This window comes from Heterodontus francisci, unplaced genomic scaffold (assembly GCF_036365525.1).
Source record: "Heterodontus francisci isolate sHetFra1 unplaced genomic scaffold, sHetFra1.hap1 HAP1_SCAFFOLD_1214, whole genome shotgun sequence".
NCBI lineage: Eukaryota > Metazoa > Chordata > Chondrichthyes > Heterodontiformes > Heterodontidae > Heterodontus > Heterodontus francisci.
The window spans coordinates 31,184-45,164 of record NW_027140958.1 but is presented as its reverse complement, the minus strand read 5'-3'; the positions used below and the strand labels follow the sequence as shown (position 1 = coordinate 45,164).

Sequence of the window (13,981 nt, the reverse complement as noted above, 5' to 3'; positions counted from 1 at the left end):
AGATAGAGAGAGAGGGGGAGAGAGACAGACAGAGATAGATTGGGGGGAGTGAGACAGAGACAGAGAGAGAGAGATAGAGGTGCAGAGAGAGAGGAGGGGAGAGAGAGTGGGGGAAAAGAAAGAGAGACAGACAGAGAAAATTGGACAGAGAGAGAGAGACAGAGAGAAGGGGAAAGAGAGACAGAGTGAGAGAGGGGGAGAGAGAGAGAGACAGAGAGACAGACAGACAGAGAGAGACAGAGAGAGAGAGAAAGACAGAGAAAATTGGAGAGAGAGTGGGGGAAAAGAAAGAGAGTCAGAGAGAGAGAGACAGAGAGAGAAAATTGGACAGAGAGAGAGAGAAAGAGAGAGGGGGAGAGAGAGACGGGGGGTGGGGGGCGGTGAGTGAGAGAGACAGACAGACAGAGAGAGACAGAGAGAGAGAAAGACAGAGAAAATTTGACAGAGAGAGAAAGACAGAGACAGAGACAGAGAGAGAGAGACAGAGCGAAAGAGAGAGAGAGAGAGAGAGAGACAGAGAGGTAGAGAGAGAGGGAGAGACACAGAGAGGGAGAGAGAGACAGAGATAGAGAGAGAGAGACAGACAGACATTGAGACAGACAGAGATAGATAGAGAGAGAGAGACAGAGAAATAGAGAGGGTGGTGGAGAGACAAAAAGGGGGGAGAGAGAGAGAGACATTGAGAGAGAGAGACAGCAAGACAGAGAGGGAGAGAGAGAAAGAGAAAGAGACAGACAGAAGGGAGGAAGACATAGAAGGGAGGGAGACAGAGTGGACGGAGGGAGGCAGTGTGGAGGAAGGCAGAAGCGGAGGGATGGAGACGGAGTGAATGAGAAAGAGAATGAATTCAGAGTAAAAAGGCATTCTGTACATGTGCATCTCATTCTGTATGTGTGCATCTCATTCTGTATGTGTATCTCATTCTGTACGTGTGTATCTCATTCTGTATGTGTGTATCTCATTCTGTATGTGTATCTCATTCTGTACGTGTGTATCTCATTCTGTACGTGTGTATCTCATTCTGTATGTGTGTATCTCATTCTGTATGTGTATCTCATTCTGTATGTGTGTATCTCATTCTGTATGTGTGTATCTCATTCTGTATGTGTATCTCATTCTGTACGTGTGTATTTCATTCTGTATGTGTGTATCTCATTCTGTGTGTGTGTATCTCATTCTGTATGTGTATCTCATTCTGTACGTGTGTATCTCATTCTGTATGTGTATCTCATTCTGTGTGTGTGTATCTCATTCTGTATGTGTATGTCATTCTGTACGTGTGTATCTCATTCTGTATGTGTATCTCATTCTGTACGTGTGTATCTCATTCTGTATGTGTATCTCATTCTGTGTGTGTGTATCTCATTCTGTATGTGTATCTCATTCTGTATGTGTGTATGTCATTCTGTACGTGTGTATCTCATTCTGTACGTGTGTATCTCATTCTGTACGTGTGTATCTCATTCTGTACGTGTGCATCTCATTCTGTACGTGTGTATCTCATTCTGTACGTGTGCATCTCATTCTGTACGTGTGCATCTCATTCTGTATGTGTATCTCATTCTGTACGTGTGTATCTCATTCTGTACGTGTGTATCTCATTCTGTATGTGTATCTCATTCTGTATGTGTATCTCATTCTGTATGTGTATCTCATTCTGTCCGTGTGCATCTCATTCTGTACGTGTGTATCTCATTCTGTATGTGTGTATCTCATTCTGTATGTGTATCTCATTCTGTACGTGTGTATCTCATTCTGTACGTGTGTATCTCATTCTGTATGTGTATCTCATTCTGTACGCATGAATCTCATTCTGTATGTGTATCTCATTCTGTCCGTGTGCATCTCATTCTGTACGTGTGTATCTCATTCTGTATGTGTGTATCTCATTCTGTATGTGTGTATCTCATTCTGTATGTGTATCTCATTCTGTACGTGTGTATCTCATTCTGTACGTGTGTATCTCATTCTGTATGTATATCTCATTCTGTACGCATGAATCTCATTCTGTACGTGTGTATCTCATTCTGTATGTGTGTATCTCATTCTGTATGTGTTTCTCATTCTGTACGTGTGTATCTCATTCTGTGTGTGTGTATCTCATTCTGTATGTGTATCTCATTCTGTATGTGTATCTCATTCTGTACGTGTGTATCTCATTCTGTATGTGTATCTCATTCTGTGTGTGTGTATCTCATTCTGTATGTGTATCTCATTCTGTACGTGTGCATCTCATTCAGTACCTGTGTATCTCATTCTGTACCTGTGTATCTCATTCTGTATGTGTGTATCTCATTCTGTACGTGTGTATCTCATTCTGTATGTGTGTATCTCATTCTGTATGTGTATCTCATTCTGTATGTGTGTATCTCATTCAGTACCTGTGTATCTCATTCTGTATGTGTGTATCTCATTCTGTATGTGTATCTCATTCTGTACGTGTGTATCTCATTCAGTACCTGTGTATCTCATTCTGTATGTGTGTATCTCATTCTGTATGTGTATCTCATTCTGTACGTGTGTATCTCATTCTGTATGTGTATCTCATTCTGTATGTGTATCTCATTCTGTATGTGTGTATCTCATTCTGTATGTGTATCTCATTCTGTATGTGTATCTCATTCTGTATGTGTGTATCTCATTCTGTATGTGTATCTCATTCTGTACGTGTGTATCTCATTCTGTATGTGTATCTCATTCTGTATGTGTATCTCATTCTGTATGTGTGTATCTCATTCTGTATGTGTATCTCATTCTGTATGTGTATCTCATTCTGTACGTATGAATCTCATTCTGTCCGTGTGTATCTCATTCTGTATGTGTATCTCATTCTGTACATGTGCATCTCATTCTGTATGTGTGCATCTCATTCTGTATGTGTGCCTCTCCTTCTGTACGTGTGTATCTCATTCTGTAGGTGTGTATCTGATTCTGTACGTGTGTATCTCATTCTGTGTGTGTGTGTCAGTGTGAGTGTGTGTGTCAGTGTGAGTGTGTGCGTGCGTGTGTGTGTGAGTTTGTCAGTGTGAGCGTGTCAGTGCGTGTGCTTCAGTGTGAGTGTGCGTCACTGTGAGTGTGCGAGTGTCTGTGAGCGTGTGTCTTTCAGTGTGTGTGTGTGTGTGTGTGAGTGTGTGTCAGTGTGCGAGTGTCTGTGAGCGTGTGTGTGTCAGTGTGTGTGTGTCTCAGTATGAGTGTGTGTCAGTGTGTGTCAGCGTGCGAGTGTCTGTGAGCGTGTCTGTACGTGTGCATCTCATTCTGTATGTGTATCTCATTCTGTACGTGTGTATCTCATTCTGTACGTGTGTATCTCATTCTGTATGTGTATCTCATTCTGTATGTGTATCTCATTCTGTCCGTGTGCATCTCATTCTGTACGTGTGTATCTCATTCTGTATGTGTGTATCTCATTCTGTATGTGTATCTCATTCTGTACGTGTGTATCTCATTCTGTACGTGTGTATCTCATTCTGTATGTGTATCTCATTCTGTACGCATGAATCTCATTCTGTATGTGTATCTCATTCTGTCCGTGTGCATCTCATTCTGTACGTGTGTATCTCATTCTGTATGTGTGTATCTCATTCTGTATGTGTATCTCATTCTGTACGTGTGTATCTCATTCTGTACGTGTGCATCTCATTCTGTATGTGTATCTCATTCTGTACGTGTGTATCTCATTCTGTACGTGTGTATCTCATTCTGTATGTGTATCTCATTCTGTATGTGTATCTCATTCTGTCCGTGTGCATCTCATTCTGTACGTGTGTATCTCATTCTGTATGTGTGTATCTCATTCTGTATGTGTATCTCATTCTGTATGTGTGTATCTCATTCTGTACGTGTGTATCTCATTCTGTATGTGTGTATCTCATTCTGTATGTGTATCTCATTCTGTACGTGTGTATCTCATTCTGTACGTGTGTATCTCATTCTGTATGTGTATCTCATTCTGTACGCATGAATCTCATTCTGTATGTGTATCTCATTCTGTCCGTGTGCATCTCATTCTGTACGTGTGTATCTCATTCTGTATGTGTGTATCTCATTCTGTATGTGTATCTCATTCTGTACGTGTGTATCTCATTCTGTACGTGTGTATCTCATTCTGTATGTATATCTCATTCTGTACGCATGAATCTCATTCTGTACGTGTGTATCTCATTCTGTATGTGTGTATCTCATTCTGTATGTGTATCTCATTCTGTACGTGTGTATCTCATTCTGTGTGTGTGTATCTCATTCTGTATGTGTATCTCATTCTGTATGTGTATCTCATTCTGTACGTGTGTATCTCATTCTGTATGTGTATCTCATTCTGTATGTGTATCTCATTCTGTGTGTGTGTATCTCATTCTGTATGTGTATCTCATTCTGTACGTGTGCATCTCATTCAGTACCTGTGTATCTCATTCTGTACCTGTGTATCTCATTCTGTATGTGTGTATCTCATTCTGTACGTGTGTATCTCATTCTGTATGTGTGTATCTCATTCTGTATGTGTATCTCATTCTGTATGTGTGTATCTCATTCAGTACCTGTGTATCTCATTCTGTATGTGTGTATCTCATTCTGTATGTGTATCTCATTCTGTACGTGTGTATCTCATTCAGTACCTGTGTATCTCATTCTGTATGTGTGTATCTCATTCTGTATGTGTATCTCATTCTGTACGTGTGTATCTCATTCTGTATGTGTATCTCATTCTGTATGTGTGTATCTCATTCTGTATGTGTATCTCATTCTGTATGTGTATCTCATTCTGTATGTGTGTATCTCATTCTGTATGTGTATCTCATTCTGTACATGTGTATCTCATTCTGTATGTGTATCTCATTCTGTATGTGTATCTCATTCTGTATGTGTGTATCTCATTCTGTATGTGTGTATCTCATTCTGTATGTGTATCTCATTCTGTACGTATGAATCTCATTCTGTCCGTGTGTATCTCATTCTGTATGTGTATCTCATTCTGTACATGTGCATCTCATTCTGTATGTGTGCATCTCATTCTGTATGTGTGCCTCTCCTTCTGTACGTGTGTATCTCATTCTGTAGGTGTGTATCTGATTCTGTACGTGTGTATCTCATTCTGTGTGTGTGTGTCAGTGTGAGTGTGTGTGTCAGTGTGAGTGTGTGCGTGCGTGTGTGTGTGAGTTTGTCAGTGTGAGCGTGTCAGTGCGTGTGCTTCAGTGTGAGTGTGCGTCACTGTGAGTGTGCGAGTGTCTGTGAGCGTGTGTCTTTCAGTGTGTGTGTGTGTGTGTGTGAGTGTGTGTCAGTGTGCGAGTGTCTGTGAGCGTGTGTGTGTCAGTGTGTGTGTGTCTCAGTATGAGTGTGTGTCAGTGTGTGTCAGCGTGCGAGTGTCTGTGAGCGTGTCTGTACGTGTGCATCTCATTCTGTATGTGTATCTCATTCTGTACGTGTGTATCTCATTCTGTACGTGTGTATCTCATTCTGTATGTGTATCTCATTCTGTATGTGTATCTCATTCTGTCCGTGTGCATCTCATTCTGTACGTGTGTATCTCATTCTGTATGTGTGTATCTCATTCTGTATGTGTATCTCATTCTGTACGTGTGTATCTCATTCTGTACGTGTGTATCTCATTCTGTATGTGTATCTCATTCTGTACGCATGAATCTCATTCTGTATGTGTATCTCATTCTGTCCGTGTGCATCTCATTCTGTACGTGTGTATCTCATTCTGTATGTGTGTATCTCATTCTGTATGTGTATCTCATTCTGTACGTGTGTATCTCATTCTGTACGTGTGTATCTCATTCTGTATGTGTATCTCATTCTGTACGCATGAATCTCATTCTGTACGTGTGTATCTCATTCTGTATGTGTGTATCTCATTCTGTACGTGTGTATCTCATTCTGTACGTGTGTATCTCATTCTGTGTGTGTGTATCTCATTCTGTATGTGTATCTCATTCTGTATGTGTATCTCATTCTGTACGTGTGTATCTCATTCTGTACGTGTGTATCTCATTCTGTATGTGTATCTCATTCTGTATGTGTATCTCATTCTGTGTGTGTGTATCTCATTCTGTATGTGTATCTCATTCTGTACGTGTGCATCTCATTCAGTACCTGTGTATCTCATTCTGTACCTGTGTATCTCATTCTGTATGTGTGTATCTCATTCTGTACGTGTGTATCTCATTCTGTATGTGTGTATCTCATTCTGTATGTGTATCTCATTCTGTATGTGTGTATCTCATTCAGTACCTGTGTATCTCATTCTGTACGTGTGTATCTCATTCTGTACGTGTGTATCTCATTCAGTACCTGTGTATCTCATTCTGTATGTGTGTATCTCATTCTGTATGTGTATCTCATTCTGTACGTGTGTATCTCATTCTGTATGTGTATCTCATTCTGTATGTGTATCTCATTCTGTACGTGTGTATCTCATTCTGTATGTGTGTATCTCATTCTGTATGTGTATCTCATTCTGTATGTGTATCTCATTCTGTACGTATGAATCTCATTCTGTCCGTGTGTATCTCATTCTGTATGTGTATCTCATTCTGTACATGTGCATCTCATTCTGTATGTGTGTATCTCATTCTGTATGTGTATCTCATTCTGTACGTGTGTATCTCATTCTGTACGTGTGTATCTCATTCTGTATGTGTATCTCATTCTGTACGTATGAATCTCATTCTGTCCGTGTGTATCTCATTCTGTATGTGTATCTCATTCTGTACGTGTGTATCTCATTCTGTATGTGTATCTCATTCTGTATGTGTATCTCATTCTGTACGTATGAATCTCATTCTGTCCGTGTGTATCTCATTCTGTATGTGTATCTCATTCTGTACGTGTGTATCTCATTCTGTATGTGTATCTCATTCTGTACGTGTGTATCTCATTCTGTATGTGTGTATCTCATTCTGTATGTGTATCTCATTCTGTATGTGTATCTCATTCTGTACGTATGAATCTCATTCTGTCCGTGTGTATCTCATTCTGTATGTGTATCTCATTCTGTACATGTGCATCTCATTCTGTATGTGTGTATCTCATTCTGTATGTGTATCTCATTCTGTACGTGTGTATCTCATTCTGTATGTGTATCTCATTCTGTACGTGTGTATCTCATTCTGTACGTGTGTATCTCATTCTGTATGTGTATCTCATTCTGTACGTATGAATCTCATTCAGTACCTGTGTATCTCATTCTGTATGTGTGTATCTCATTCTGTATGTGTATCTCATTCTGTACGTGTGTATCTCATTCTGTACGTGTGTATCTCATTCTGTATGTGTATCTCATTCTGTACGTATGAATCTCATTCTGTCCGTGTGTATCTCATTCTGTATGTGTATCTCATTCTGTACATGTGCATCTCATTCTGTATGTGTGTATCTCATTCTGTATGTGTATCTCATTCTGTACGTGTGTATCTCATTCTGTATGTGTATCTCATTCTGTACGTGTGTATCTCATTCTGTACGTGTGTATCTCATTCTGTATGTGTATCTCATTCTGTACGTATGAATCTCATTCAGTACCTGTGTATCTCATTCTGTCCGTGTGTATCTCATTCTGTATGTGTATCTCATTCTGTACATGTGCATCTCATTCTGTATGTGTATCTCATTCTGTATGTGTATCTCATTCTGTACGTGTGTATCTCATTCTGTATGTGTATCTCATTCTGTACGTGTGTATCTCATTCTGTACGTGTGTATCTCATTCTGTATGTGTATCTCATTCTGTACGTATGAATCTCATTCAGTACCTGTGTATCTCATTCTGTACGTGTGTATCTCATTCTGTATGTGTATCTCATTCTGTACGTGTGTATCTCATTCTGTATGTGTATCTCATTCTGTACGTGTGTATCTCATTCTGTATGTGTGTATCTCATTCTGTATGTGTATCTCATTCTGTACGTGTGTATCTCATTCTGTACGTGTGTATCTCATTCTGTACGTATGAATCTCATTCTGTCCGTGTGTATCTCATTCTGTATGTGTATCTCATTCTGTACGTGTGTATCTCATTCTGTACGTATGAATCTCATTCTGTACGTGTGTATCTCATTCTGTACGTATGAATCTCATTCTGTACGTGTGTATCTCATTCAGTACCTGTGCATCTCATTCTGTATGTGTGTATCTCATTCTGTATGTGTATCTCATTCTGTACGTGTGTATCTCATTCTGTATGTGTATCTCATTATGTACGTGTGTATCTCATTCTGTATGTGTGTATCTCATTCTGTATGTGTATCTCATTCTGTACGTGTGTATCTCATTCTGTATGTGTGTATCTCATTCTGTATGTGTATCTCATTCTGTACGTGTGTATCTCATTCTGTATGTGTATCTCATTATGTACGTGTGTATCTCATTCTGTATGTGTGTATCTCATTCTGTATGTGTATCTCATTCTGTACGTATGAATCTCATTCTGTCCGTGTGTATCTCATTCTGTATGTGTATCTCATTCTGTCCGTGTGTATCTCATTCTGTATGTGTATCTCATTATGTACGTGTGTATCTCATTCTGTATGTGTGTATCTCATTCTGTATGTGTATCTCATTCTGTACGTATGAATCTCATTCTGTCCGTGTGTATCTCATTCTGTATGTGTGTATCTCATTCTGTATGTGTATCTCATTCTGTACATGTGCATCTCATTCTGTACATGTGCATCTCATTCTGTATGTGTATCTCATTCTGTATGTGTATCTCATTCTGTCCGTGTGTATCTCATTCTGTATGTGTGTATCTCATTCTGTATGTGTATCTCATTCTGTCCGTGTGTATCTCATTCTGTATGTGTATCTCATTCTGTACATGTGCATCTCATTCTGTACATGTGCATCTCATTCTGTATGTGTGCATCTCATTCTGTATGTGTGCATCTCATTCTGTATGTGTGTATCTCATTCTGTATGTGTATCTCATTCTGTATGTGTATCTCATTCTGTACATGTGCATCTCATTCTGTACGTGTGTATCTCATTCTGTACATGTGCATCTCATTCTGTACATGTGCATCTCATTCTGTATGTGTATCTCATTCTGTATGTGTATCTCATTCTGTCCGTGTGTATCTCATTCTGTATGTGTGTATCTCATTCTGTATGTGTATCTCATTCTGTCCGTGTGTATCTCATTCTGTATGTGTGTATCTCATTCTGTATGTGTGCCTCTCCTTCTGTACGTGTGTATCTCATTCTGTAGGTGTGTATCTGATTCTGTACGTGTGTATCTCATTCTGTGTGTGTGTGTCAGTGTGAGTGTGTGTGTCAGTGTGAGTGTGTGCGTGCGTGTGTGTGTGAGTTTGTCAGTGTGAGCGTGTCAGTGCGCGTGCTTCAGTGTGAGTGTGCGTCACTGTGAGTGTGCGAGTGTCTGTGAGCGTGTGTCTTTCAGTGTGTGTGTGTGTGTGTGTGAGTGTGTGTCAGTGTGCGAGTGTCTGTGAGCGTGTGTGTGTCAGTGTGTGTGTGTCTCAGTATGAGTGTGTGTCAGTGTGTGTCAGCGTGCGAGTGTCTGTGAGCGTGTGTGTGTGTGTGTGTGTCAGTGTGAGCGTGTGTGTGTGTGTCAGTGTGTGCATCTTACCATACTCCCTCGCCTGCTGCTAGATGCGCTCCCGACTGCTGGGATGTTACAGAGTGCATCAAATCCCAGGATTCCTCCCACACAGTCTCCAATGATGCAGACCTGGAGAGCAGAACCGAGAGAAAACCAGTCCATCAAATCACCAAAAGCCAACTCCAAACCATCTCCATTCACCTGGACCCCATTCCAGCTCAGTGCAGCACTCCCTCAGTACTGACCCTCCGACAGTGCAGCACTCTCTCAGTACTGACACTCCGACAGTGCAGCACTCCCTCAGTACTGACCCTGCAACAGTGCAGCACTCCCTCAGTACTGACCCTCCGACAGTGCAGCACTCCCTCAGTAGTGACCCTCCGACAGTGCAGCACTCCCTCAGTACTGACCCTCCGACAATGCAGCACTCCCTCAATACTGACACTCCGACAGTGCAGCACTCCCTCAGTACTGACCCTCCGACAGTGCAGCACTCCCTCAGTACTGACCCTCTGACAGTGTAGCACTCCCTCAGTACTGACACTCCGACAGTGCAGCACTCTCTCAGTACTGACCCTCCAACAGTGCAGTACTCCCTCAATACTGACCCTCCGACAGTGTAGCACTCCCTCAGCACTGACCCTCTGACAGTGCAGCACTCACTCAGTACTGACCCTCCGACAGTGCAGCACTCCCTCAGCACTGACCCTCCAACAGTGCGGCACTCCCTCAGTACTGACCCTCTGACAGTGCGCCACTCCCTCAGTACTGACCCTCCAACAGTGCGGCACTCCCTCAGTACTGACCCTCTGACAGTGCGCCACTCCCTCAGTACTGACCCTCCAACAGTGCAGCACTCCCTCAGTACTGACCCTCCGACAGTGCAGCACTCCCTCAGCAGTGACCCTCCGACAGTGCAGCACTCCCTCAGTACTGACCCTCCGACAATGCAGCACTCCCTCAATACTGACACTCCGACAGTGCAGCACTCCCTCAGTACTGACCCTCCGACAGTGCAGCACTCCCTCAGCACTGACCCTCTGACAGTGTAGCACTCCCTCAGTACTGACCTTCCGACAGTGCAGCACTCCCTCAGTACTGACCCTCCGACAATGCAGCACTCCCTCAGTACTGTCCCTCCAACAGTGCAGCACTCCCTCAGTACTGACCCTCTGACAATACAGCACTCACTCAGTACTGACCCTCCGACAGTGCAGCACTCCCTCAGTACTGACCCTCCGACAATGCAGCACTCCCTCAATACTGACACTCCGACAGTGCAGCACTCCCTCAGTACTGACCCTCCGACAGTGCAGCACTCCCTCAGTACTGACCCTCCGACAGTGCAGCACTCCCTCAGTACTGACCCTCCAACAGTGCAGTACTCCCTCAATACTCACCCTCCGACAGTGCAGCACTCCCTCAGTACTGACCCTCCGACAGTGCAGCACTCCCTCATTACTGACCCTCTGACAGTGCAGTACTCACTCAGTACTGACCCTCCGACAGTGCAGCACTCCCTCCGCACTGACCCTCCGACAGTGCGGCACTCCCTCAGTACTGACCTTCCGACAGTGCGGCACTCCCTCAGTACTGACCCTCCAACAGTGCGGCACTCCCTCAGTACTGACCCTCTGACAGTGCGGCACTCCCTCAGTACTGACCCTCCGACAGTGCAGCACTCCCTCAGTACTGACCCTCCGACAGTGCAACACTCCCTCAGTACTGACCCTCCGACAGTGCGGCACTCCCTCAGTACTGACCCTCCGACAGTGAGGCACTCCCTCTGTACTGAACCTCTGACAGTGCGGCACACCCTCTGTACTGACCCTCTGACAGTGCAGCACTCCCTCAGTACTGACACTCTGACAGTGCGGCACTCCCTCTGTACTGACCCTCCGACAGTGCAGCACTCCCTCAGTACAGACCTTCCGACAATGCAGCACTCCCTCTGTACTGACCCTCTGACAGTGCGGAACTCCCTCTGTACTGACCCTCCGACAGTGCAGCACTCCCTCTGTACTGACCCTCTGACAGTGCGGCACTCCCTCTGTACTGACACTCAGACAGTGCAGCACTCCCTCTGTACTGATCCTCTGACAGTGCAGCACTCCCTCAGTACTGACCCTCCGACAGTGCAGCACTCCCTCAGTACTGACCCTCCGACAGTGCAGCACTCCCTCTGTACTGACCCTCTGACAGTGCGGCACTCCCTCTGTACTGACACTCAGACAGTGCAGCACTCCCTCTGTACTGACCCTCTGACAGTGCAGCACTCCCTCAGTACTGACCCTCCGACAGTGCAGCACTCCCTCAGTACTGACCCTCCGACAGTGCAGCACTCCCTCAATACTGACCCTCCGACAGTGCAGCACTCTCTCAGTACTGACCCTCCGACAATGCAGCACTCCCTCAATACTGACACTCTGACAGTGCAGCACTCCCTCAGTACTGACCCTCCGACAGTGCAGCACTCCCTCAGTACTGACCCTCCGACAGTGTAGCACTCCCTCAGTACTGACACTCCGACAGTGCAGCACTCCCTCAGTACCGACCCTGCAACAGTGCAGCACTCCCTCAGGACTGACCCTCCGACAGTGCAGCACTCCCTCAGTCCTGACCCTCTGACAATGCAGCACTCCCTCAGTACTGACCTTCCGGCAATGCAGCACTCCCTCAATACTGACACTCCGACAGTGCAGCACTCCCTCAGTACTGACCCTCCGACAGTGCAGCACTCCCTCAGTACTGACCCTCCGACAATGCAGCACTCCCTCAATATTGACACTCCGACAGTGCAGCACTCCCTCAGTACTGACCCTCCGACAGTGCAGCACTCCCTCAGTACTGACCCTCCGACAGTGTAGCACTCCCTCAGTACTGACACTCCGACAGTGCAGCACTCTCTCAGTACTGACCCTCCAACAGTGCAGTACTCCCTCAATACTGACCCTCCGACAGTGCAGCACTCCCTCAGTACTGACCCTCCGACAGTGCAGCACTCCCTCAGTACTGAGCCTCTGACAGTGCAGCACTCACTCAGTACTGACCCTCCGACAGTGCAGCACTCCCTCAGCACTGACCCTCCGACAGTGCGGCACTCCCTCATTACTGACCCTCCGACAGTGCGGCACTCCCTCAGTACTGACCCTCTGACAGTGCAGCACTCCCTCAGTACTGACCCTCCAACAGTGCGGCACTCCCTCAGTACTGACCCTCTGACAGCGCGCCACTCCCTCAGTACTGACCCTCCGACAGTGCGGCACTCCCTCAGTACTGACCCTCCGACAGTGCAACACTCCCTCAGTCCTGACCCTCCGACAGTGCGGCACTCCCTCTGTACTGACCCTCTGACAGTGCAGCACTCCCTCAGTACTGACCCTCCGACAGTGCAGCACTCCCTCAGTACTGACCCTCCGACAGTGCAACACTCCATCAGTACTGACCCTCCGACAGTGCGGCACTCCCTCAGTACTGACCCTCTGACAGTGCAGCACTCCTTCAGTACTGACCCTCCGACAGTGCAGCACTCCCTCAGTACTGAACCTCTGACAGTGTAGCACTCCCTCAGTACTGACACTCCGACAGTGCAGCACTCTCTCAGTACTGACCCTCCAACAGTGCAGTACTCCCTCAATACTGACCCTCCGACAGTGCAGCACTCCCTCAGCACTAACCCTCCGACAGTGCGGCACTCCCTCAGCACTGACCCTCCAACAGTGCGGCACTCCCTCAGTACTGACCCTCTGACAGTGCGCCACTCCCTCAGTACTGACCCTCCGACAGTGCGGCACTCCCTCAGTACTGACCCTCTGACAGTGCGGCACTCCCTCAGTACTGACCCTCCGACAGTGCAGCACTCCCTCAGTACTGACCCTCCGACAGTGCAACACTCCCTCAGTACTGACCCTCCGACAGTGCGGCACTCCCTCTGTACTGACCCTCTGACAGTGCAGCACTCCCTCAGTACTGACCCTCCGACAGTGCAGCACTCCCTCAGTACTGACCCTCCGACAGTGCAACACTCCCTCAGTACTGACCCTCCGAAAGTGCAACACTCCCTCAGTACTGACCCTCTGACAGTGCAGCACTCCCTCAGTACTGACCCTCCGACCGTTCGGCACTCCCTCAGCACTGACCCTCCGACAGTCCGGCACTCCCTCAGTACTGACCCTCCGACAGTGCGGCACTCCCTCAGTACTGACCCTCTGACAGTGCGGCACTCCCTCAGTACTGACCCTCCGACAGTGCGGCACTCCCTCAGTACTGACCCTCTGACAGTGCGGCAGTCCCTCAGTACTGACCCTCCGACAGTGCAACACTCCCTCAGTACTGACCCTCCGAAAGTGCAACACTCCCTCAGTACTGACCCTCTGACAGTGCAGCACTCCCTCAGTACTGACCCTCCGACCGTTCGGCACTCCCTCA

The 13,981-nt window shown here is 45.9% G+C and overlaps 1 protein-coding gene across 1 annotated transcript in view; it reads right to left on the bottom strand.

The window, feature by feature from the left end:
• Positions 1–9,679, bottom strand: part of LOC137361514 (membrane-associated phosphatidylinositol transfer protein 2-like) — an 82,439-nt gene extending 72,760 nt beyond the window's left edge. The window contains exon 1 of the mRNA XM_068026341.1: positions 9,581–9,679. Within this exon, the coding sequence (XP_067882442.1) occupies positions 9,581–9,583 (3 nt within the window). The 5' untranslated portion in view covers positions 9,584–9,679. The remainder of the gene's footprint in view (positions 1–9,580) is intronic.
• Between the last annotated feature and the right edge of the window lie 4,302 nt (positions 9,680–13,981).